Genomic DNA, 25,140 nt, shown 5'->3' on the forward strand with positions numbered 1-25,140 from the left:
ATGCATTACTTTTGCTGTATCATTAAATGTGAAAACAAGTCAAACACCCAAAACTTTAATTTTATATGATATGTTAAAGTAGTGTTAAAAGTATTTCATGTTTATGTTGAAAATGATTTATGAAGGTGTCTTACTGTAGTTTAAAATTCATAAATAAACTCATAAATATTCTTAATTGCAGAACATTTGAGGTTCTAGTCATTATTACAACTTGAATCTAGTAAAACAGAAATTTTCCTTCTGGTCATAAACAGAAGGAATGAAGTGATGCTGAAACATAAAAGAGGTATTTTAACTTTCTAATATAAATATTTAATTGTACTTTTATTGTTAAAAGGTATTAGAGAAACTAATACTACAGCAAAAGTAATAAATATGAGCTTATTTTTCTGTTAAACTAGGTGATAACATATAAGCTTCTAAAATATAAAGTACAGGTATTCTCAAATTCATAAAACATGAGTGTGTGGTATGTAATTTACTGATTTATGGGATTTTGATTTCTTACATTTAGAAAAAACTGAACATTAAGTACAAGTTTCACATGTTGACCATTTTGAGTCTTTTATACCCATTAAAACTGTACACTTTGTTACTTCAGGTCATGAACATTACTTGATGCAAGAATGTGCAATATCAAGAAAAAACATGTTTACACATTCTACTTTCTCTTCAGTGAGTTGTGTACAGTACAAGGCTTAATAATTTTCATAAATGGATATGTGAGGTTTTCTTAACTAGGCCTCATGTAGCTTTGCACAAAATTCAATTTAAACTTGACTAGGCACACAGCAAGTATAGTAGTTACATATGTAATAGACAAAGTCATATGAAGTATCACTTGTTGAAGTATTGCTAATGAGCTTATAAATGATCACTGTTTAATTTTACCATATATAACAGGTTAGAAGTTATAAAGTTTTTAAATATTTTGTTGCCATTTAAAGACATTTAACAACAGAGGTATGATAGAAACAATGAAAATTGTCAGTAATTTAAATAATTTTACAAAGTGCAGGATAAAGTTATTACATAAAAGAACTAATGTAATTCAATACAACTTGTTTACACTTTTACTACGGGCATCTTTGTCTGGACATGTCACAAGGTTCTCGTGACTTATTTTCAAAATTTAGTTAAACTACTTTCTTATTGTATACAAATAAATTTGGCATAAAAATGTAACTAATAATCTAGATTTCGATAGTATTTACACTTCTTTTGAGTTCTTAATTATATATAAGGCAATGTTTCTAAAAAACCCTGAGTTTCCCCTTAGATGAGAATCCTGACATTTTCTCTCAAGGCATCTCCTCTTCTCTAATTTATTCACCACCCTTCCAGTAAGTAAAAAATTTAATGTAAATTACTCAATACAAAACCTCTATTGCTCAAACAAAGCATAATTTTTATAGCCTTCAATTTTGTTTGGTTACAGAGCCATCTGTCACATTTTCTCTTTTAGCATTTATTAATAGCTCTCACTTGTGTTTAATTCAGTATTATTTATAACAAATAGGAAGTCAAAGTTTTCACCTATCAAGTGACATTATATTATGTTGATTTCTGAACAGAGAACTGTCACTTTTTTAGTACAAGTTTCATTCCAATGGGGGAAACATATCATTGAGCTTGGTTGAATTTTTAACACCTTTTGCCACTAAAAGGAAAGCCAGAAAATTTGTGATAATTATGGGACATTTTTTATGTGTTGTTATTCTGTATTTGTATCGTGCATTATTTAACTAAATAAAAATTAAGTGCACTGCTACCATTGGTGTGTATATATATATAAATGTTATCAGTAATTGACAGCAAAAAAAAAGGAAGGTTCAGATAAGTTCTTTATTTCTTGTTTCTTATGTGTATTTGTTATTATAAAAGTAACTAAAATGCAAATATGGAAATTTCTTTAGGCTAGTTCAGGATAGATAAATACCAATAATAATAATATAATAAGAAATTTTCACAAGACATGCACATGAGCATGTATATTGTTATGAGTTCAAAGCTTCTTGGATAAACATATAGTTTTATGTTACAATTTGAAGTTATTTTAGAAAGAAAGAAAGGTAATTTTGATATATATCTACTTTTTTGGGAAAGATGTCACAAGGTTGGTCAAATTGACCATTATTGCTTAGAGTTATGGCAGAGAAAATAACAGATAAAACAAAGTTTTACTGAAAACAAACATTTGAAATAACGTAGAAAGTCTTGCAGATTACACAAATGAAATTTGAAATTTTTGAGATTAAGTAAAGTATTTTTAACTTGAACATTAAAACTACTTTGCACTTGGATTAGTCAGTAAAAATACTTTATTCACGAATTATGTCATATTAAAAGTTAGAATTATCAACACTAAGGATTTTACACAAGTACAAATTGGTCACATGGTCGATCAATTTAATCAAGCTCATGTTGAGACAATTAAAATTCTTGTGTTTTTGCTACAAATGACTTGATTACTGAAAGCTCTGTAAAATTTGTGAAGATACACAAAACATATTAGAACTTATAATGTGGAAAGTATAAAGGTCAGCGTGTAGTCACAAACTTGGCTGATTTGACTGAATCCATAGTGGAAGAGTTAACTGAAGTTGCATTATAAATAAATGAATAATAATGGTTGGAAGATATCACTGCAAACCTATAAAGTTTTTCATCAATGTCATAAAAAAAGCAACCTTAACAGCTTTCAGTTTATTTCTGTATGCTTCTGCATCATGATGATTAAAAAATAAAGAACAAAGTGAATATTATAATTGTATCAGTTGAGGTTCACACAAGTAGTGGCTATTTACTGTTTAAGACTACTGGTAAAGTCATGATCAAGAAATTCTTTTTGGGATAATTTGGTAGTACATAAATATTTTAACAGTTTACTGTGTGTAGTATGTCAGCAGCAGTTACTCTAGGTGTATGATGAATTTTTATTTATTTTTTTAACTTGGCTTTCATTTCACCATACATTTTTTTGTATTTATTTGCTGCTTTTATTTTAATGTATAACAATCTCTATGTATTTTTCTAAAGTTGTTACAATATCTGTATTATAAGTCAGATCTTAGTAAGTCTTATATAAATATTAATCTTTTGTCACAGGCAAAAGTTCTATGCAACTTTCAGATTTCTTTGTCAGTGTTTATTTCAAGGTCTGTATACTTACTGGAAAGTCCTCAAACTAAAGTACTCCTGTAAAAGTGCTTAAAAGTCCTGAAAATGTACAAAGGCTCCTGAAAACTCTTAGAAGTAATTTACTACTTTAAAAAAGTCTTTTTTTTTCTGTGCACTTTGATTATACCCAAGGAATTAATATTTAAAAAAAAACTTCACACAGTTATGTGCACACAGGGCATACTATAATAATCATAACTTAGCCCTTATATGTAATGCATAGGCTTTGAGAAACATTACAGAATCAATCACTGTGTGTTATTAACTCTTTTAGTATGGGCTCAGTACCTGGGACCTACCTCGTAACCATTTTGTGTTTATTATAGTTTCATTCTATTTTTATCAAATTAGTAAGCATGTTTACGAAACTTGGCAGATTGTCAGTAAACATTTCAAGGCTTTCATGTGCGAAATATCTTTTTTTTTATTGTTGTTGTTGAGTCTTAAGGTTTACTAAACAATGTTTTTCTCTTGCTTTTTTTTATATTTTCACATGTTACTTATCCAACATGTAAAATACTTTTCATTTTAAGGTTAAAAATATGCAAACATTTTTATCAAACATTTCTCAAGTACAAAGTTTATAATTTGTTATTTTCACTAACACACCTCTGTATGGGTTCAACAATTTGACTGATCTCATAACTGCCATATAAAATTAGTAAATAAATATAATCTATACTGTTTTCATTCTAGATGACTAAAGATTATGAAATGAAAACATAAATATTTTTACTTACTAGCTTAAATATTTTAACTTAGTAAATTTATAGAGATTTATTATTTTTATTATATTGACCTTTCAGCTGTGCCTGACTAACACTAGAGAAGTTATGATGACATGGCACACATGCATTTGTGTTACCATATCTCACAATATAAACTGACCTTTACTTTTAACAAAGTTATCTACTTTGACTATGTTTCAGTTTTGGTAAAGTACACTTCCATTTCAATTATTATAAACTGTATATTTTTATAGATTATTACTATTTATGAACAAATTCTTAAATTTGTTTTTCTTAAAACATAGTACAGTAAACAAAGAAATAAAGCTCATAATTATCTCTTCTAGTTATGTCCTTTGTACTCATTACTGTGTGTCTTACCTTGCTATACCTGAAGAAAGTTCATGTGTTTGGAGGATGTGAAACTAAATTTGCCTCCTCCTCAGTAAAAATTTGAAAAAATATTCAAGTAAATTTGCAGAGCCTGATAGTTAAAATGTGAAAAGATTTGTTTTTTAAGTAGTCTTGGGTTTGGGTTACTGCTCTGCTTTGATAAAACTTTTGAGACAAATAGTCTGACAAAAATTGTAAAACAAATTTAAAGCTATGCTTGGCAGGAAATGTACATTTAATGCCTTATGGCTTGATAAATCAGAATATACAGATTAGCATGTGTATGATGATCCAGACAAATACAATGCTGGTTGCAACATGTGCAAAAAAACCTTCAACATCTCGAATATGGAAGAAACTACACTTAAAAGCCACATGAAAGGATCCAAATATGTTGCATTATTTAAATAATGCCAGCAAATATTGGGAATTGACAGCTGTATGAGAAAAAATGCATCAAATAGAAGGGATGAGCAATTTCCTGTTGCTGTCATGCCTAGACCTAATAGTGCCACTAGCAGTAGTTTTAATGTAACTGATAGTACTAATAGATCTATTTATTGGACAGAATCATTTAAATAAAGCATTTAATTCAAATGAAATACCCCTATTTGCATGTTGTACTGTGTTAAAATTAATGCACTTATCCTGCAAATAAAGTCTTGTTTACCTGGTTGTTCCTAGAAACTTATTGATTTGGTCTTGAAAAACTCTTAGAATTTTTTCAACTTTTGTGTGTACAGACCCTGTTATTGTCATCCTGAAGTAAGGCAATATTAAATCAATCCAAGAGGTGGTACAAGTTAGTAAGAGTGAGGAGTTTAACAATCTCACAATGAAGTGGAAGTCATCAATGATGTAGGTCCTATAAGGAATATAGAACAATGCACTAGGTTCTTAAGACTATTCTTGATCTTCCTATAAGGAATACAGAACAGTACACTAGGTTCTTCAGACTATTTTTGATCTTCCTATAAGGAATATAGAACAGTGCACTAGGTTCCTCATACTATTCTTGATCTTCCTATAAGGAATACAGAACAGTGCACTAGGTTCTTCAGACTATTCTTGATCTTCCTATAAGGAATATACAGGGTGTTCGGAAAGTCACTGTGCAGTTTTGTAGTCATATTTTATTCAGTCTATTTCAAGCCAGCAACTGATGGCAGTGTTTAGAAACAAAATAAGAAGGATTTAGGCCTGTGTTGATGCCAATGGGGGTCACTTTCAATATTGTTTATAATTGTCATTCATATGTACCTCCTGTATTCTATATTGAAACATGTCTGTTAATAAATATATAAGTGCACAATGACTTTCTGAACACCCTGTAGAACGGTGCACTAGGTTCTTCAGACTGTTCTTGATGTTCCTATAAGGAATATAGAACAGTGCACAAGGTTCTTCAGACTGTTCTTGATAGTCTATCAATTTCTATACTTTATAGAATAAAGTATGAAATTATTTATAATTTAAATAAGAATGTAAATACAAACTTATAATTTGTATTTACCCGCTGATTTCTCCAAGCACGTTCCCTTGGCTGTGGTTTCCCTAGATAGTAGATAGGGACAGTGGGAATCTCGTTAATCCATTCATGCACGTCACTAATTAGATGACGAGGCATTTGGCTACCTTAAGAGAGTCACAGTTACTCCCGCCGTTTACCAGCGCTTGGTTGAATTTTTTCACTTTGACATTCAGAGCACTGGGCAGAAATCACATTGCGTCAGCACCGTCCGACGGCCATCGCAATGCTTTGTTTTAATTAGACAGTCGGATTCCCCCGGTCCGTGCCAGTTCTGAGTCCCTTATAGTTATAGTCCCTTATAGAACCTAGTGCACTGTTCTTGATCTTCCTATAAGGAATATAGAACAGTGCACTAGGTTCTTCAGACTATTCTTTATGTTCCTATAAGGAATGTAGAGCAGTGCATTAGGCTCTTCAGACTATTCTTTATGATCCTATAAGGAATGTAGAGCAGTGCACTAGGTTCTTAAGACTATTCTTGATCTCATCTCTATCTTGTGCAGACATTTAGTTTTTGTTCTGCCTTTTTATCCATGAGCCAATTGTAGTCTTAACAAACCTGTGGGCTACTAGTTGGATGGAGGTTTCATCTTCATGTTTGAATAAAACTTTTCTACTGATTGCACAATAACATTAGCTTGGTTTTCCTCTGCTGTCTATGTTTGAAGTAATTCTGTGCAAAACATTTATGAACCTGTGTTTTGCAATTACTTATAACTGTGTATTGGGCATTAGTATAGTTGAACATCACACATTAAAGTCAGTCTAAGGCTTAGCTAAAAACTATTTCAGCTAGTATGCTTTCTAATTTCAGTTAATAAAATAAATGTGTTCGTAAAATATATATACATGTAAGTAATCTTTACAGAATAAAATGGTATTTATATTTTGATTTTGTTTATTTGCTTGTAATTTCTCTAGGAATCCCAAAAGTTCTGCATTGCTTTGTTAACAGGTGATATTTTTAGAAAATATTATCAAAAGCCATTGAGAAGATTATATTTTGAGGAATAAAAATTAACTTAACAATTTGTGGTACTTAACAGGAACACTGGAATCTTTGGATAGTTCTACAGAAAAGTATGAAGCCCAAATGAAAAGGTTACATGAGAGGAGACAGAAGGTATGAAATGTTTTATATATATTATTTATTTTAATAACTTTATGTATACTTGTATATGAATGATTGCACACAGAATCCCCTGTACAGTTTGTGTTCACTGCCAAACTGTACACCATTTTTCTTGCCCTGAATCACCTAGAAGCTAAGCAGTATTTGAATTGTACTATTTATACCAACTCACTCAGTTCTCTACTATTGCTTCACATTAGTTTTTACTCTCTTCTCACTGATATTCAGAACTGACTAACCTATTTCTCTTTAACATCTACTTCTGTCCAGTTCTGGATACCAAGCCACAATGGTATTCAGGGAAACAAGCTCACTAACATCGCAGCTAAATCTGTCTGCTCTTGCACCATCAGTGCTGTGCCTGTTCCATACATGGACTGTGGTTCTGTATTTAAGGCTGGGCTCTGTGCCAATTCACAGTCAACATAGAATGTGAGCAATGTGAAAACAAGCTTTTACAGATAAAATCCTCTCTTGGATCAGAAAGAAGTTGTCTTAACTAGACGATGCATTGGTCACAGTTTTTTATCTTATTGTTTTCTTTTATCTGGGACTGATTCACCAATGTGTGGTCTGTGTTACACTGAGGTCAATATAGTCTACCTTTACTGTTATGCCATTATTATGACTGTCAACAATGGCACCATTTTAGACATGTTTTGTCCCAAGGTTTACCCCTGATGCTGAACAGTGTCATTGGCAATGGTGACACTATCCACCTTACAAATGTTTTTAGTTTTTAAGAGCCATTGGCTTTTTTAACACTATTTAAGTTTTTAATTCAAAAATTAGACTTTGTTTTGTTTTAACATGATTCCTTTTCCTGCATTTTAATTATTTACTTCACTTTTAACTTTTTTACCAGTTGTTTGGCACAGATAGCATAGTTGCTTTGTGCCATAATATGTCAAACAACCAACCAACCAGTGATCTTTCGCTTAAAGCTATTGAAAGGAAAAGTATTTATTTGAATACAGTTACCATAAAAGTTTGCTTTTATGTTAAGATTAAAAATACTTTTCTTCATCTCAAAAACTTCAAATTTCATTTATATAATCTGTAAAACCTCATAAATATATTTCAAATGTTTGTTTTTAGTGAACCTTTACATTTTCTGTTATTTGTCTACCATAACTGTATACAAAGTTGGTCAAATTAACCAACCTCATAATCACCAAAAAAAAAAAATCTAAATTGCTCTCTATTTTTCTAGAATGACTTCGTATTGTAATAAGAAACTACATTTGTTTATCCTAACTAGCTTTAACTTTGTAACAGTGTACATCTATTTATACTTGTATTTTATTACTTTATTGTCCTTTTGACCATGTCTAATATTCATACCATTATGTTTTGTAAATCATTTGAAGAACATGGAGCTCCGGTTATGCTATTGAATTACATTACCCATGAGCTGCTTATGTGCGTGCCTCATGAAATATTTTTATCATATTATTTTTTTTATCTTTTATTTTTTTACCTATTTTAACCATAACTAATCTAAAGATTCATATTTTTACATTTTAGTTACTTTCATAATAATAAATTAAGGATAAACATGAACAAAAATTTTTTTCTGTTGATTGTTGTCTTTTAACCCTACTTTTTTTTGTACTAAAGGTAGTAATGTACTTAACCTAATTTGGTAATACACTGAAGGACATAATAATAAAAATAATAACATGCAAAAATAGACAATTTCTCTTTGTTACGAGCCATTACAAATTTAGCCAAGCTAGTCGTTATTTGTCCCTAAGGGAAAGAAGTTTGTATTAACCCATTTGCAATGGGTACACTTTAAATATCAGCATTATAACTTTTGACACAGCATGCATATCTTCACTGCATTTCGTAGTCTATTAAAAATGTTACAACCTTTTCTTGTACACAAAACATCAATTTATTTTAATGAAATATTTTAACTAAAGGTTTGTTTGCAAAAATGGAGTCTGTTTCATTACTAGTCTGAGTTCAGATTGATTCATGTCATGATTAAAAACTATTCTTCATCTCAAAAATCTCAAAGATTATTTGTACAATCTCTGAAACTTCATAAATACATTTAAAATGTTTATTTTGAGTAAGACTTAATATTATTTTCTGTACTCTAACTATGTGGGGTCTGTTAGTTAATCAACTTCATAACCATCATAAAAAAAAAAGGAAATAAATATACATTATGCTTTTTTCATGCTAGCATAACTGCATGTTATAACATGAAAATACAAACATTTAATGTAAGTAGCTTAAGTCTCATAACACTATACATAAACATATATGTTTATTATTTTTTATTATATTGACCTTCTAGTCATACCTTGGTAACATTACATAACTTGCATTGATAAGGTACTCATGCACTTATTATGTATCCAATAATATAAAGCTGACCTGTAGTTTTGGCTGTATGTCAGTGGACAAGTATTTCGTAGTATACAGTTGCACTTCAATTATTTTACATTATATATAGATATAGGTTATTACTGTTTAGAAATAAATTAATAAAATTAATTTTCTTAAAATATGGAACAGTCAAGCAAATGATTATCTCTTCTCACTATGACCTTTGTATACTCAGTTGTTGCTGGACATATGTTGTTAATCCTTTTGATATTTCACACATGGAAGATATTGAACAAAATTTTTTTATACGTACAGTTGAATAACCATAGAACCATAACTAATACACAGTGATACCATAAAATTCCACTATAATTTATTAAGCTTACTAACTAAAAATTGATTTAATTTTATAAAATATGAAACTTCAAGCTGATTAAAGACAACTTACCACATTGATATCATGGATCAGAATAACATGGAAGCTTTTTCAAAGATTAAAATGGTAGGGATAACCACTCTGGGGACATTTTAAGTTGTTGATTGGTTATTCACATGTGTATATGAGGGACTGTTTCAAAAATGGAAAGAATTGAACAGGGCCAACATATTTGATTCAATACATGAGTAATAACTAAGCAAAATAAAAAGCTTTTCAATATTAGTAATTTGAGTTCCTGATTTGTACAAAATTATAGAATATTTTGACATCACAAACATATAATTTTAAGCAGTGTTGCATTCAACATACCACATGACTCACTAAAATCTATATTTAATGTGTTATTTTAATATTTACTTTTAAATTAAAATTGTGTGATTTAATTTCTTAAAGTTTGAAGCATAATCTGCAGTTTGATTCTAAATTTATTGACATAAACTCATAAAGTAATAGTTCAATAAAAATTTTGAATGCATGTCAACAAACACAGTGACATGGTCTTTGACTCCTGACCTGTAGCAAGAGGGTTAACAGAGATATTGATAATTCTCCATTCAGAAAATCATGTAATATATCATTTGAGATATGAAAACCTTGGCTTACTATTGGTTATACATAATATGAAATTAAATGTAAGAGGGAACTGTTAAGAATTACTGAAAAAATGCATGTGATAAGAGAAGTCTGATTTTCTATTTGATGACTGTAACCCAATAAAGTTGAAGGCTATAAAAATTATGGTTTGCCTGAGCAATTTAAGATAGAAAAGAGAGGATGCCTAGAGAAATGTCATTTCTCATACCAGGGAAAATTCAGGATTTTTTTAAATATTGCCTTATAAAATTAAAAACTTAAAACTATTAAAATATTGAGTATTAACTAATATTTTACACTTTGCTAATTGGTACAACATAAACAAAAGGTAGTTTAATAAAATTTTGAATTTAAGTGACTAAAACCTTGTGACATGCAGTAAATGGTATACAAGTTTTCATGTTCTTACTCTGCAGGATCATTCAAGAAGAGAAGAGCATACATGCACATACACATTGAAAAATACATCTATTATAGTTTACTATGTATATAACTGAATTTTATTTAAAACTATATAGTGAACCAATCTGAAATTAAAGAACATTTATGGATTTGTTAGAATTTGGTTGCAAATCTGTAATTGGCTCTTAAAAACATTTGATGCACATTTTGTTTGTTGCTGAACAATATATTTTTTATCACTTGTTTAAATGTTTAACACACATCTATAGTTTTATCAATCATACTGTAGATTTAAGGATACAGAAGTGTATGAAAACATTATTGTAGGCAAACAACGATTTATAAACATAAGGAATAATTTTATTAATAGTGTAACATGCTACATGTTTCAACATTGGTCTATCTTTTGCAGATGATCTGTAAAGTATGTTCCACTATCAATGAAATTCTTTGTTATGCTTATAAGTAGTTGTTTGCCTATCTATTTGTGTTGTTACTTTTAAATCAGTCACTATATTTTTAAAGGGTAACAGGTGAACGTACCACTCTAGTGGCATGTAGAAATCTAAAGAAATGGAGATTGTAAACATTAAACTGTTTGTTTTGATTCAGATAGAGGAAAAAGAAGCAGAACGACAATATCAAGCATCAGAAAGAAAAAAGCAAATGAAAGTTGAGAAAAAAGCTGCGAGCAGGAAACCTGTTGACACAGTAGCACATAAACAGCAGGTACATTAAACTTAATGTAGAAAATAACTTGCTTTAAGATATTAAATAAACCAGTTGACAATCTCTTTTAATCTTAGAAATAAAAGAAGCAAACATTTGTCATTTTAGTCATGTAATACATTGTCACCATGAATTGATTTTGGTAATTTATAAAATGTTGAAAACAATGATGCTAAGAAAGGAAAACCACTCCATGTGCTGTGCTGTAAGTAATTATTCAGCCATTTTAATATTTTCTTCCTACCATTCCACAGCATTGAAGACTACACCTAAACACATCCATTTGTTTCTTTATAGCTCTACATTAAACTGTTCACAAACTTCGTATTTCATGGTATGTTTTAAATTAAGACATACAAAATAAAATAAGTTGAACTGCTTTGGGTTAGCTTACTTAGTGTAGGAAGTTTCCCATGGTAAAACATTATTATTTATACAGAGTGATGTAAATGTTGTCATTTTTAAGCCCCACCCTTAAGAGGTTCATATAAAATCTTTTGTTTTTCACTAAATTTCTTTTTTCTTTTGTTACAGTAATTTGTTAGATTGTTATTTCTTCTTCTTCATGTGTCAAATCTGCGGCAGACATCGACGACCATGGCATGCCAGACTTCTCTGTTGTCAATCCTCCTTATCAACTTGATGTTGCTCATTGAGTTCTTGGTGACATAGTTATTGAGGCTGTTGATATATTTAGTTCTTTGACACCCTCTGCTTTTCCTCCCTTCTATTTTTCCACATAGCATCTGTTTCTCTATCCCATTCTTCCTACAGATGTGTCCTAGAAATTCCATTTGTCTCTTTCTTATAGTTTTCATGAGTGACCTTTTGTATCCTGCCAGTTCCATGACTTCCACATTTATTTTTCTTTCAGTAGATTGTTATTTATCTTTATAAATTATATGGAAATGATTGTGTTGTTACTTTGTGTCATGATACTAATGTTGCTCATTCTGAACAACTGTTAGGGTGTGATTTTAGAAAACTTTTCATGATGCATAGTCATTTATATCATCCTGTACTTATAAGCCTATAAAATGATTGAATGTGTTCTGAAAATTGCTATATAATTTGATTTTTTTATCTTGTGCATTACAATAGACTTTATTCATAGAATAATAATATAGTAGTTTGTGCTTCCCCATTATTCTGGGTTTCTAATATATAAAGAGAGAGAGAATAAAATGTACAATTGTTAACACTAGGAGAAACTCAGAAGTTGTTTGTTTTTTTAAATGTTGCCTCATAAAATCAAGAAGTTAAATCTTGTATACTATTAAAATGTGGAATGTTACCTAAGATTTTATGCTATACTTATAAACAAAAAGTAATTTAATTGAACTTTGAATGTAAGTCACTAAACCTTCATGACATGCACAGTAAATGATGCCTGGGCAGAGAGGGTTAAACATGTTTTACTCTAGAGCAAGCAGTCTCTTGTGGTATACAAATTTTCATGTTCTTACTGTGCAGAAGAGAAGAACACACACACACACACACACACACACACACACACACACATTTAGAAATGCATATATTGTAGTTTACCATGTATATAACTGAATTTAATTTGAGAGTTTTATTTAAAACTATTGTAATGAATAAATCTGAAGGTAAAGAATAATTATGTACCTCTGTAACTGGCCTTAAAAACATTTGACTTTTTTTTTTGCTCAACAGTATGTTCTTATACTGTATAATTTGCTTAAATGTGTTGTTTTACACACTACGACTTTATCAATTGTACTGTAAATTTAATGATACACTATGGTAGATTCTTGAGCACATGGAAGAACTTTATTAACAATGGAACATGCTACATGTTTTAATAGAACATAGGTCTATCTCATTCAGATGTAATGAATTGCATAAATACATTGGCTTATTTTCTTGTAGAGAGACTTAAAATTACCTTCAACAACAAAGACAATCTCACTGAGAATAAAATAAAGGATGTTACTTCAAATTTTTTAATTATTTGTGCTAAAAAACAGATGTGTATAGATTATTAAATGGAGAGAAATTTATCAGGCTTTTGCAGAGAGATCTTTTTTCTAGTAGCAGATGTACCTCCAACATTATTTTTTGAAATAACTTTTTATAAAACAGTATTAATATAGAATACAACATATGTTTTAATCTATTATTCTGGAGCTTTTACTAACATTCATTGCACAAAATAATGTATTGTTGGTTGAAAGTCAGTGTAAGAGGTTGTAATGATAACTGTTAAGTCAAATCTAAACAAGTGCATTCAAATAAATGATATTGAACAGTAACGTACGCTGTACTCATATTGTTACCTTTATCAATCACAGCTCAAAATACTGAGCAGAAGCTGGAATATCACAAAAACCTTCAATTCTAATTTATAAAATAATGAAAATAAATGGTGCAAATAGAGATCATACAAAAAGTAAGGAAGCAAGGCTGTAGATAATGTAGACATTATTTGTTCAAACTACAGATTCCTATTTTGACTCTATGCCACTACCTAGAATTACATTTGAAGTGAAAATAGGGATCTGTAGTTTAAGTAAATAATGTCTACATTATCTCCAACTTTTTTTTTTTTTTAACTTTTTTTTTTCAAACCCTATTTGTAGGTTTTTAAATTCTCAGTTATTTTATCCTTTTTTCTGGCTTCGTTTGTGCTCATATTATCGAACAAAACTTCAGTGTTTTGTACATTATACAAAGTGTGTCTTTAGAAAGCCAACCCTGATATAATGTACAAAACACTGAATATGTACATGTTATAGTTGTGTAATGTATTTCTATTATTGGCTCATATTTCCTGTACTTGAGCTTTTCAGTAAAGTAACACCAGATATGTATAAGAAATCTGATTCAAAGGAATAATTTACACTAGAATTATGATGTTTTCTTGCTCAAGTAAAATATTTATCTTTAAGCTGGGATAGAATTTTGTAATCAAACATAGGAAATGATTGCTGGTAGTTCAGTTGTCACAATTCTTCTAGAGAGCTCTGCAAATTTTTCTTGTCTACAGGTTTCAAGTCCTTGATCTTAGCAGCTGAAGAATAATAAAAAATTAAAAGTTGTTTATGATAACTTTTTTTCTTTATGATGATTATCACAGTTTTCAGTCTAAGAATGTTGATGAGTTGAAGTAACAGGTTTCCCAAGAAGCTTTAAAAAATCTTAAATTGTTTTTTTCTGTTTTTTAAGGCCTTGAAAAATCTGAAAAGTTGCTGAAGGTCATAAAAAGTATTAAATCAGAGAAAAAATTAGATATTTGCTCTCCATGTTGATTTTTATATACAAGTGTAACAAAAGATGTCTTGTTAGAATATGAGGAACATGTCATTGTTAAACACATTATAATTCATTGTAAATGTGTTATAAGTTGAATAAATAACTTGAGGGTAATTTGAACATTTCTTCATAATGAATATTTTTACCATTTTTAATCAATTTTCTGTGAAAACTGGCTCTAAACATTTTAAGGTTTGGTCTGAAAAGGTATTAAGAATGTCTTAACTGTGGTCAGTTCACAATTGCAGGAACATTGAAAAATGTACATAAAAAATAGAAATAGTATGTAACTTACTGTTTTTGTAACAAAAAAACAGAATCTTTGTGTTAATGTTTCTAATGATTAATGAAACGATTATTTGTTTGAACATGCAGTTATTGTGCTATCATGATTGTTGTTCAACTTTGATTCAAACAGTAGCATGCTAAAAAAAAAATCTTTATTAAATGCTGAATAGCTCATCCACTTTACATTGATTTGTCACATTTAATAATAAAAACAAGTTTGCTTTCTAAGGTGATTTTTACCATGCACTCTTATTGTTTCATCAAAACCTGGTCTATCCTTTTTATGAACCACTAAATTTTGGCAGTGTCCTAAACTTCATTGGAATCACAATAAAAAGAAAAAAATCTCATAATCTAGTTATTTCTATTAACTTTGAAGTTAATTTTTATCTAAGGGTAGTACTGTATTTCATGTGTATACATTAAGAAGTAAACACAGAAATTTTGTGTTTCATATTAAAACTATTTTCACTGAAAATTTGTCAACTAAAGTTAATTCACAAAAAGTCTCCAAATCTTTCCTCCTCATTTTTAGTAACAAGAAAGAAACATGTTAAACCATGTAGATGGTGTAACTTTTTTTTAATCCGATATTCAGTTTCATACATTTTAGAAAGTATCATCACTATTTCGGTTTCAAAGTCTTATTCAGAGTTTATTACACTACCATTATTATTAAAGCCATTCTTCCTGTTGGATTTTCACCTAAACTGTTTTATTACACTATCGTTATTGTTAAATCCATTATTCCTGGAAGCTTGGAAGATTATAGGATATCACAAAAGTTGGTGATACAGGAAATTAAACATCAAAATGTATGAGGAAAGACTGACTGCAGTTGTAAAAATTAAAAATAAAGCTTTTTTTATATACAATAAGGATAAACAACATATTAGAATGGAGGTAGGACCATTCAGAGCTGATAAAGGAATGCTAGTATATGATGATTATGAGAAAGTTATTAAGTTTTGGCTTTTCTGTGGTTTTTTACTAACACAGATTTAACAGTATTCCACATCTTGAACTGTTGATAGATGGAAATGAGATCAAACAAGATGTATTAATTCTGAGCTGGCTAAGAAGTATTTGGAAGTTTAAAAAAACTAAGACTTATGAGCCAGATAATATTTCCCATAGGGTTTTGAGGAGGTTAAATATTGGATATGTGAGCCACTTACAATTAATTTTTGTCAGTCCTTGAATAGTGGCAGGTGCCAGAGGATTAGAAGATAACTAATGTAACTCCTCTTTTTCGAGGGAAGAGATAAATATTGTTCTAGATCTTATAGATCCATTAGTTGTACATCAGTTGTAGGAAACATTTTGGAAAGTCTGTTAAAAGATGCTGTGCAAAGTCATTTAACATTGTTTATAATTTTATTGGATAGTCAGCATGGTTTCATTAAAGGAGAATATTGCCTTAAAAATCTTTTGACATTTTTTGAAAATGGTTACTACATATGTACATGAGGGTAAGGATTTAGATTTGGTGTACCTGGGTTTCAGAAAGTGTTTGACAAGGTGCCACATAAAAGGCTTTAATAAAAATTCTCTGTAGGTGTGGAGGATAAGTTAGCAAATTGGATAGAAGAGTGGTTTGATGGAAGAAAGCAGAGGGCTGTTACAAATAGAGATCGGTAAAACTGGATTAATGTTGCAAGTGGTATACCTCAGAGCTTAGTCTTGGGACTTTTGGTCTTTTTTATTTATGTTAATGTCATAAATGAAGGAATGCTCAATAAATTACTTAAATTTATAGATGATATTAAGGCTTTGGTTGTTACTTGAGGTGAAGATGATGATGCTAATTTATAAAATGACTTAGTTCAGTCATAGAGTTTGGCAAATGAATGACAGATGGGTTTTAATTGTAATAAATGCAAGATTATTCATGTGGTTTGTCATAATTTGAATTACAAGTATAATTTAGATGGGAATAATCTTAATGGTGTTATGAAAGAAAGGGATCTTGGTGTAATAGTTCAGTGTCTAAAGCCATTTAAGCAATGTGCTATTGCTAGTGGTAAAGCAAATAGGATTTTAGGTTATATCTAAAGAAATACTGATTATGAATACAAGTATAAAAAGGTTATAATGTAATTGTACAAGTCACTGGTTAGGCCACATTTGTAGTATTGTGTTCAGTATTGGGTTATTTGCCTGAAGAAAGACATTGAAATGTTGGTAGGGGTTCAGAGAAGTGTTACTAAAATGGTGCCTAGGATGAAGGGATTGTCCTTTGAGGAGAAGCTGAAATCTCTCAATTTTTTTTTTCTCTTTAAAAAGAAAAGTTACTGAATTCTGGTTGAAGTGTTTAAGTTTGTAAAGGGAACTGCTAGCATTGGTGCATAATATTTTTTTCAAATTTAATAGTGAGAATAGCAGGATTAGGGGATACAAGAATAAACTTTGGCAGAGTGGGAGTCATCTACAGACAAGACAGTTTTATTTTTCTAACAGAGCAGTTAGCCTTTGAAATGGGTTGTCTTCAGATGTTGTAGGAGCAGTAAATTCAGATGAGTTTAATAAAATGTTTGATAAGTATGTGAATGATAAGGGTTGATTATGTTTTTCATGTTTCTCTTTTTTTGGTTAATTTAGTTTATGGTGTGGGACAGCAGAGATGGACCAATAGGATCCCATCTTGTCCCAGAATGTGATGTCACTTAGTACTTGTTAGTATTCTTAAACTTATTCCTCCTGTTGGATGGTCATCTTGACTATTTATTGATATTGTTATTAAACCTAATCTTTCTGCTGGATAATTATCTTAATAGTTTATTACAATATTGTTATTATAACATCTGTTCCTTTTGTTAATGATAAAGTGTCAATAAGTTCAGAAACAAAGCATGGGTTGTGAATCTCGTTACTGTAAGTCTGATAACACTTCATATCAAGTCAGTCAATGTCTTCAGAGGAACTTAAGCACAGATGAAGAAACATAGAAGCTTTGATAAATCTGTACTGTTATTTTTTATCAATCAATATTTTTACTTGATTATCGATTGTAACTTAGTTTATGTTTTAACTGATAGAACAGGAGGGTTACTAACAGCAAGCATCACACACTAAGAAAAGGGATTATGTACATTTATAGTGAAGTTTCATAGAGATTTTTAGGGTTTTTTTAATTTCTAATTAACAACTGTTCATCTAAATTTGCTGTTTTTTAAAGAACTAAAGATCTTTCTGTGCTCTCAAGTATTTGTACTTTTTTTCAATATACAGATCTAACCAAAGTATTAAATGTGTTGTTTTTTAAGAAGCCAGGGCCTTATGTTGAAGAAATGGATGTAGATGAAGAAGGTTTTAAAGTTCCTCCTCTACCCTCATCTAAAAATCAAAAATCTCAACCTTTCATTAGTTCACCTCCACCAGGAGTTAAAGAAAAATCAACTGAACCTCCAGCAAAGAAGCTAAAAAGTATGGTACTTAAAAAAAGAAAACTAATCATTAACTATTTACCAGACTTATGTAAAATTTAAAATATAGTCAGTGAAGTTTAATTACTGTTTTACAATGATTGAAAACCTATATATTCTGTTTCTTGGACATTTTATGGTTAACACTAGCTGTAGATGATGTTTTATATAACACTTAGAAATGTAATTTCTCTTTCACATGGCATGATGGAGTTACCACAATTGAAATTAAATGTAACAGCTTGTTATATTCTACAGACTTTCTGATGTAAAGCTTATAAATTTGATAAATAAATGATAAAGCCTGACATTCAAGAGCTAATGCAAAACATCTCTTCCCATTTATTCACCTTTTTTGACAAGAACCTCAAAATACAGTGGAATTTAAAGTGAGAGAATGGTATTCAAGGCAGAGGGGGGAGAATTTACAGTACAACATGTATACTTAATAGAGACAGGCTCTTAATAGTATCAGTTGGAAACCTTTCTGAGAAAGATTTATTGAAACATAATAAATTGAAACCTTACAATATATAAGACAGTTTCTGGAAAGTCAATAGCAAGAACTGTATTGGTGATTTTTCAGCAAATAAAACTTAATTGTTTATGTGTAATTTTAGGTTTAATGTGAATCAAAACAATGTTAATAACACCCCTTTCTAGCATTTACATGTGCAGACAGTACCTTTAGAGTCAGGGCCTCATATTAGATACATTGCTTTTTTTAAAAAAACTTATGACTCCCATAAAATCAAAAAAGTACAAGTTTTAAATATGTCTGCTTTAGTTTGTGGGATTGTCATAAGATATGTTTGTGCAAAATAGTTTGACCTTTGATCCTTGTGAAATAACAAGAAAGGCACAAATCCTATATCTCTGTTTCAGTCAGTTTGGGCTGTTGCACTGTGGTGCTTTGCAGTTTATCTTTAAGCATTGACCTCTGTAATTTCAAAAGAAAGGCACAAATTTCATATCAGTGTATTTAAGTTTATGGAGTTGGCCACAAAATCTCTTTGTGATAAGACTTGCTTGGAATAATGGAAATATAATGGCTTACAAAAGCCAAATTGTGCATTTAACATTGATGTTTAACCTGTAAAATCAGAATAGAGGGCATAAGCAAATATATATAAATTTTCTTAGTACATTCATTCAAGGAATGTGCTTGCCAAGTTTCAAGATGATTGGCTGAGAAATATAAGAATGGTGCACAGTTGTAATTATTGTGAAGATAAATACAGGAATATGGTACGTCTTCTTCCTTATGGAGGATACATAATTAGGTACATAAGTAAATTATTATGATGAATAATACAGAAAGTATTAATTACAACACTCTGAGTTTTAAGATGATAGAATTGTTTTGAAAATATGAAATTTATAGTGTGCTTGTTGTCCAGCTATTTAAAAACCACATTTACAGTAACTTTCCTGAATTGCTTGAATTTTTTTCCTGTTTTGTATTTTTCACATTCAGTTTTCTTACATTTAAACAAGAGTTTAGTAGGACTCTGCCACACTCATGAACTGCAATGTAATGAAACTTTGTTATTTATATGTATCAGTGTCTAGTTTTTGTTTTTCTCTTTTTAACAGAAACTATTTAACAGTGTTGAAAAGGCTTCACGCGTTAGCTGTCTCACACTGAGATTCAGCTGACCTTATAACTACTTTGTACTCATTAGAACTTCCACACTATAACTTTTAATACAGTATGTGTATCTTCATAAAGTGTAATAGAATAGTAAACATTTTTGATAGAGTTGTCCATGAATATGTATTTATGTATATATACACTCATACACACATATACATATATAGTTGATTTGATTTTATAGTAGCCTGAGTGCAAAGTTATTTCCATGTTAAGACTAAAAATACTTTTATTTGTCTCAAGAATTTCAAATTTTATTTGCATAGTCTATAAAACTTCCAAAATACATTTTGAACATTTTTGTTTTTTTAGAAAAACTTTGCTTCATTTCTATTTTCTATACTCGATATGATGTTGACCAAACTTGTGATCATAAAAAAAATGTATCTTAATTACCCTTTTTCTTATTAAAATGACATCAAATTGTAATTAATATTAATTTTAGTATCATTATGGTTTCTTGTAAATTCCTAGAAAAGAGACAATCCCATTAATAGAATGGAATAGCAAATACATGGAGAAGAATTGTAGCTTAAATATTTTAGCTTGCTAGCATTATTGGAGAATACTTTTATCTCTCAATTAACAGAATGTTATTTTTTTTCATATCCAACAGCATTTTCAAGGTTTCCAGTTCTTCATTATAAAAGAAAAAAAAGTATGCACATTCCAATAAATGAAATTATGTATGTTTTTATATTTTAGTTGACATGGCACATGCTGAAGGTGAACAGTCTGTTAAACATGATCATATCAATGACAATCGAACTGTGTTTCTGAGTAATCTTGCTTACTCTGTAGCAGATGAAAAAATCAAAGAAATTTTTTCAGAAGTAAGTTGAAACTTGTAAGCTTGGTAAAATTTCAAAAAATGTTTGCATTATGATTTTTTTAAGTTATAAAATCCTTAAGTATAAAGAATATATTTAACTTTATGTGAATTATTAACCTTCACATTTTATTGTCATTTCTTAACTAACAATCGTCATTTTGTTAAATCTCTGAAAAATTATTTCTGTCTTGAATAATGGATATATAATACTTTCCATGCTTTCATCATAATTTACGTATTTATAAATTTTACCGTAAAATAGTTGCATTAAAATGAGTCTGAGATTGCTGCATTTTAATTACATGCATACATTTATGATTAACCTATTTATTGCTGATATGATTGTTTTGCACTCTGATTTTGTAAAAATGTAATACATTTCTGAGAATTTATTACTATTTTGCAGAAAAAGTCATAAATTTCATTCTGGTATAATATTTCTGAGTGAGACTAGTTATATATTACTAAAATAAAATGTCACATAAAAAAAAGTTAAATAAACTTTATGTATGTGTCACAATTATGTCTCATTTGTGGGTATGCTTAGAATGTGTAAAACATGGAATATTGGGCACTTTCTCTTGGAGTGTGCTTCTGAAAATCTGGATATTTTAATTTAAATGCAAGTTCATTTCAACTTTAAGTTTTAATTCAAAATGTGGGACAAAAACTATTTAGGAAAGATTTTGTATAAGACATTTCTCTACAAACAAACATTTCATTAAATTATCACATACAGCTGATAATTTTACATTTAAAACTTTTACGCTATTATTTTTAAAATACTAGTTCAGATGTTATTCTCATTTAATTTAAACTTTAAGAAAATATCAAGAAGTCTGGAAAAGAAAGGGTATTTTAACTTTAATGGTTTTGGATTCATAATTTTGGTGCTGTGAGGTATTATGTGGCCCAGTGTATACATTTAAATGAAAAACAAAACAGTTGCAAAGAATAATAAAGAGAAAGCACATTACTTTGAAGTTAATTCGGATATCATCATTCAACATCTCTTTTTACTAATGTTGTGTACTAGCTGTCTGCTGAAAATCTGTATTAAAGGTTAGGAAATTGTACCTCATTTTTAATGCTTAACATAAGTAATAAAAGTGCAATAAACTTACTTAAAAGATGGTTTTTTAAGAATTCTCTCGATATGTAATTATGTTCATGTCATCCTGTATCACTGTGTAAATTTAGTATGGTGCTAATTGATCAAGAAATGTGGAAACATAAAAAATGTGTATGTATACACACACACTGCCATTTATTTATTTAGATTTACTACCATTTGTTTAATGTAGTTTGTTGTATTATTTATCTTAGATGTTTGATCTTAATGTTATGGGCACTTGTTCAAGTTCCATATTAGTAAAATATATGAATTTTTGAATTAAAAAATTTTTTTTCACAAGAAGTCAAGACTATCAGTGAGACTGTATTATTTGAGTTACCAAGATCAGTAACGATTACTACTGTATTAGAGACATCACGTACAGTTACGACAGAAAGTGTTCGTACCCCTGTGTTGTGAGTAGTTTTTTACTCATAACTTAAGTATCACAATTAGGATAATGAAATTACAGTATATCATAAATATTACACTAACACACATCTACATAAATTTTTATGTAAAGTAAACAACAAATAAACTGTTTATAAACAAATAACCAAATATAAGAGGGGCAGAAAATGTTCGTGCATCTACTTCCATGACCGTTTGACAGTACTCGACTGGTATTTTCTTCCATTCTTCTTTACAGAAGGCCTCCAACTCTTGCAAGTTTTTCGGATGATGCTGATGAACCCTGGTCTATAGCTCATGCCAAACATTTTCAATTGGGTTTAGATTGGGTGACTGTGATGACCACTCCAGAATGCTTATGTGGTTTCTCTGCAACCAGGATTGCACATATTTCGATGTGTGCTTAGGGTCATTGTTGTGCTGTAAGATCCAATGATGCCCAAGCTGCAAGTTCCAAACTTCATTCTTGATATAAGTGTCTAATATATCAACGCGTACTCTTCTTTTTTCATGATTCTGTTGACGCAGTGAAGGCTGACTACACCAGAAAAACTGAAGGAACCCCATAGCATGATCGAGTGACCTCCATGTTTAACTGTAGGGACTGTGTTCTTTGGAAGATTTCATTCCCCTTCTTACGGAAAATATAGCGAACATCATTATGTACAAAAAGCTCGATTTTATTCTTGTCTGACCAAAGAATACTCTTCCAATAGATAAAGGGTTTATCTACATGCTTTCTTGCATACCTCAATCATGCTTCTAAATGAATAGGCTTTAAATATGGAGATATACGAGGATGGCATGCTTTGAACCCAGAAGAGTGTAATGTGTTCGTAACTGTAGAGGTGCTTACTTCAACCCCAGTTCCCCTTACCCATCTCTGTATGTCATTACGTGTTAAACGAGGGTTTAACAGTAGATTTTGGCACATTAAGTTGTATAACAATACCAGAAAAAGACACATGAGACTTGTATTTTAGAATAATTCAATTTTTTAAATCACTGACAGTTGTTTCCTGTTCACCATGTTGACCAAGCAGATAATGACGGAGACGGCGCTAAATTGCTGGAAGGACATTTTTTGCTGGCTAAATTCGAATAATTATGAACCCAGTGTCTAGTTCTGGAATGGGATAATGTAGTTTATTTGCCAAACTAAACAAAATTTGTACAGGAATATCAGTTTTTTCACATATTCTGAAATGTACGAACAATTTCTGCTCCTCCTGTTTTTGGTTATTTGTTTATAAACAGTTTATCTGTCATTTAATTTACATAAAAGTTTATGTAGATGTGTGTTAGTATAATATTTATAATATATTATACTTCTATTAGCCTACTCGTGATACTTTTCAAGTTATGGGCAAAAAAACCACTCGGGACACAGGGGTACAAACACTTTCTGTCGTAACTGTATATAATTTGAAGTTATAAATCATCTTAATATTTATTTTCTTCTTGCAGCTTGGAGAAATAACAGAAATAAGGTTAGTGAAGGACTATCGAGGTCGATCAAAAGGATACTGTTATTTAGAATTTGCTTCTCAGGTTTGTTTAATGTATACATCAATTATAAATTTTAGTTATTTTTAACATTGCTACTGTGTTAGTTTTCTTAATGGTGTTATTAAAAATCTTTTAACTTTCTGAAGTGCACGTTGAAGAATGTGCATATGGGTTCCACACTTTCTGAAGTGCACACTGAAGAATGTGCATATGGGTTCCACAGCTTACATTCCTTTTTCCTTTACATCATACTGTATCATAGTTCTTAACTTGTGTGTTTTGATTGTGTTTCTTATAATAAATTATCAGATAAATGTTATTGACACCTCAGGTTGGATTAATATAACATAAAATGAACCTGTTTCTTGTCTGTCAGCTTTATTGTGTAGTCTGAATTGCCTAGAGTTCTGTTCTTTACACAAGCTAGACTAACTGGTGGATGTAAACAAGTCAATAAAACCAGTATTTAGGTTTTTCATTTTAAATTGTCCTCACCCATGTGTAAGACCTTTGTTTATAATCATTATTTTAAACTTTGATGCATGGTTCTTCTTTCTTATGACTAAAATAATATGCTGAAGGAATTTTTTTTTTTAGTTACTGTAAACAATTATGAGTATTGGGGAGAAAAATGTTATGAATGAATTTTAATGAATTCTGTAGAGGTTCAGTTATAGTAATAGAAAGGCTGATGAATGAAATCATTGGCACACCTTGTTATTGTTAACTTCTTTCAAGCAAGGTGATGTACACATTCAGTTATTTTATCCTGTTAATAAGATTCACATTTTTAATTCCTCAATAATTCTCATTCCTTTGTTGAACCCGAGGTAAATCATGTACAAATCAATATTTTTATGAGTTAAAACAATGTATTTCTTTTTTAAGGGCACAACATTTACAACGTGTAATTAGTTCTTAAAAAAAAAACATTGTCATTAAATCTACAACATGTCTATTTGATTAGATACTTTATATTTACTTGTTCATACCATATGAACTGTAATTTCACCCATCTATTAGGGATCAAATATAAGAACCTAAGCCTGTCTTACCTGATTCAGTTCCATGTAACATATATATTTTGCTAAATTCTCTTGAAAAACAGATGAAACTCAAAATAATTTGTAAGTGAAATGTTGTATGCACAATAATTC

At 29.9% G+C, this 25,140-nt stretch overlaps 1 protein-coding gene across 4 annotated transcripts in view; it reads left to right on the plus strand.

Moving 5' to 3' along the window:
• Positions 1–25,140, plus strand: part of LOC143244316 (spliceosome associated factor 3, U4/U6 recycling protein-like) — a 159,828-nt gene that overhangs the window by 118,347 nt on the left and 16,341 nt on the right. For 2 of the 4 annotated variants that reach the window (XM_076488754.1, XM_076488752.1), the window contains exons 14-18: positions 6,879–6,955; positions 11,355–11,471; positions 18,305–18,464; positions 20,823–20,950; positions 23,942–24,025. In XM_076488754.1, coding sequence (XP_076344869.1) covers positions 6,879–6,955; positions 11,355–11,471; positions 18,305–18,464; positions 20,823–20,950; positions 23,942–24,025 — 566 coding nt within the window. The remainder of the gene's footprint in view (positions 1–6,878; positions 6,956–11,354; positions 11,472–18,304; positions 18,465–20,822; positions 20,951–23,941; positions 24,026–25,140) is intronic. The other 2 variants (XM_076488755.1, XM_076488753.1) reach the window with 1 other exon arrangement.

The sequence above is a fragment of the Tachypleus tridentatus genome, chromosome 2, assembly GCF_004210375.1.
Source record: "Tachypleus tridentatus isolate NWPU-2018 chromosome 2, ASM421037v1, whole genome shotgun sequence".
Lineage (NCBI taxonomy): Eukaryota > Metazoa > Arthropoda > Merostomata > Xiphosura > Limulidae > Tachypleus > Tachypleus tridentatus.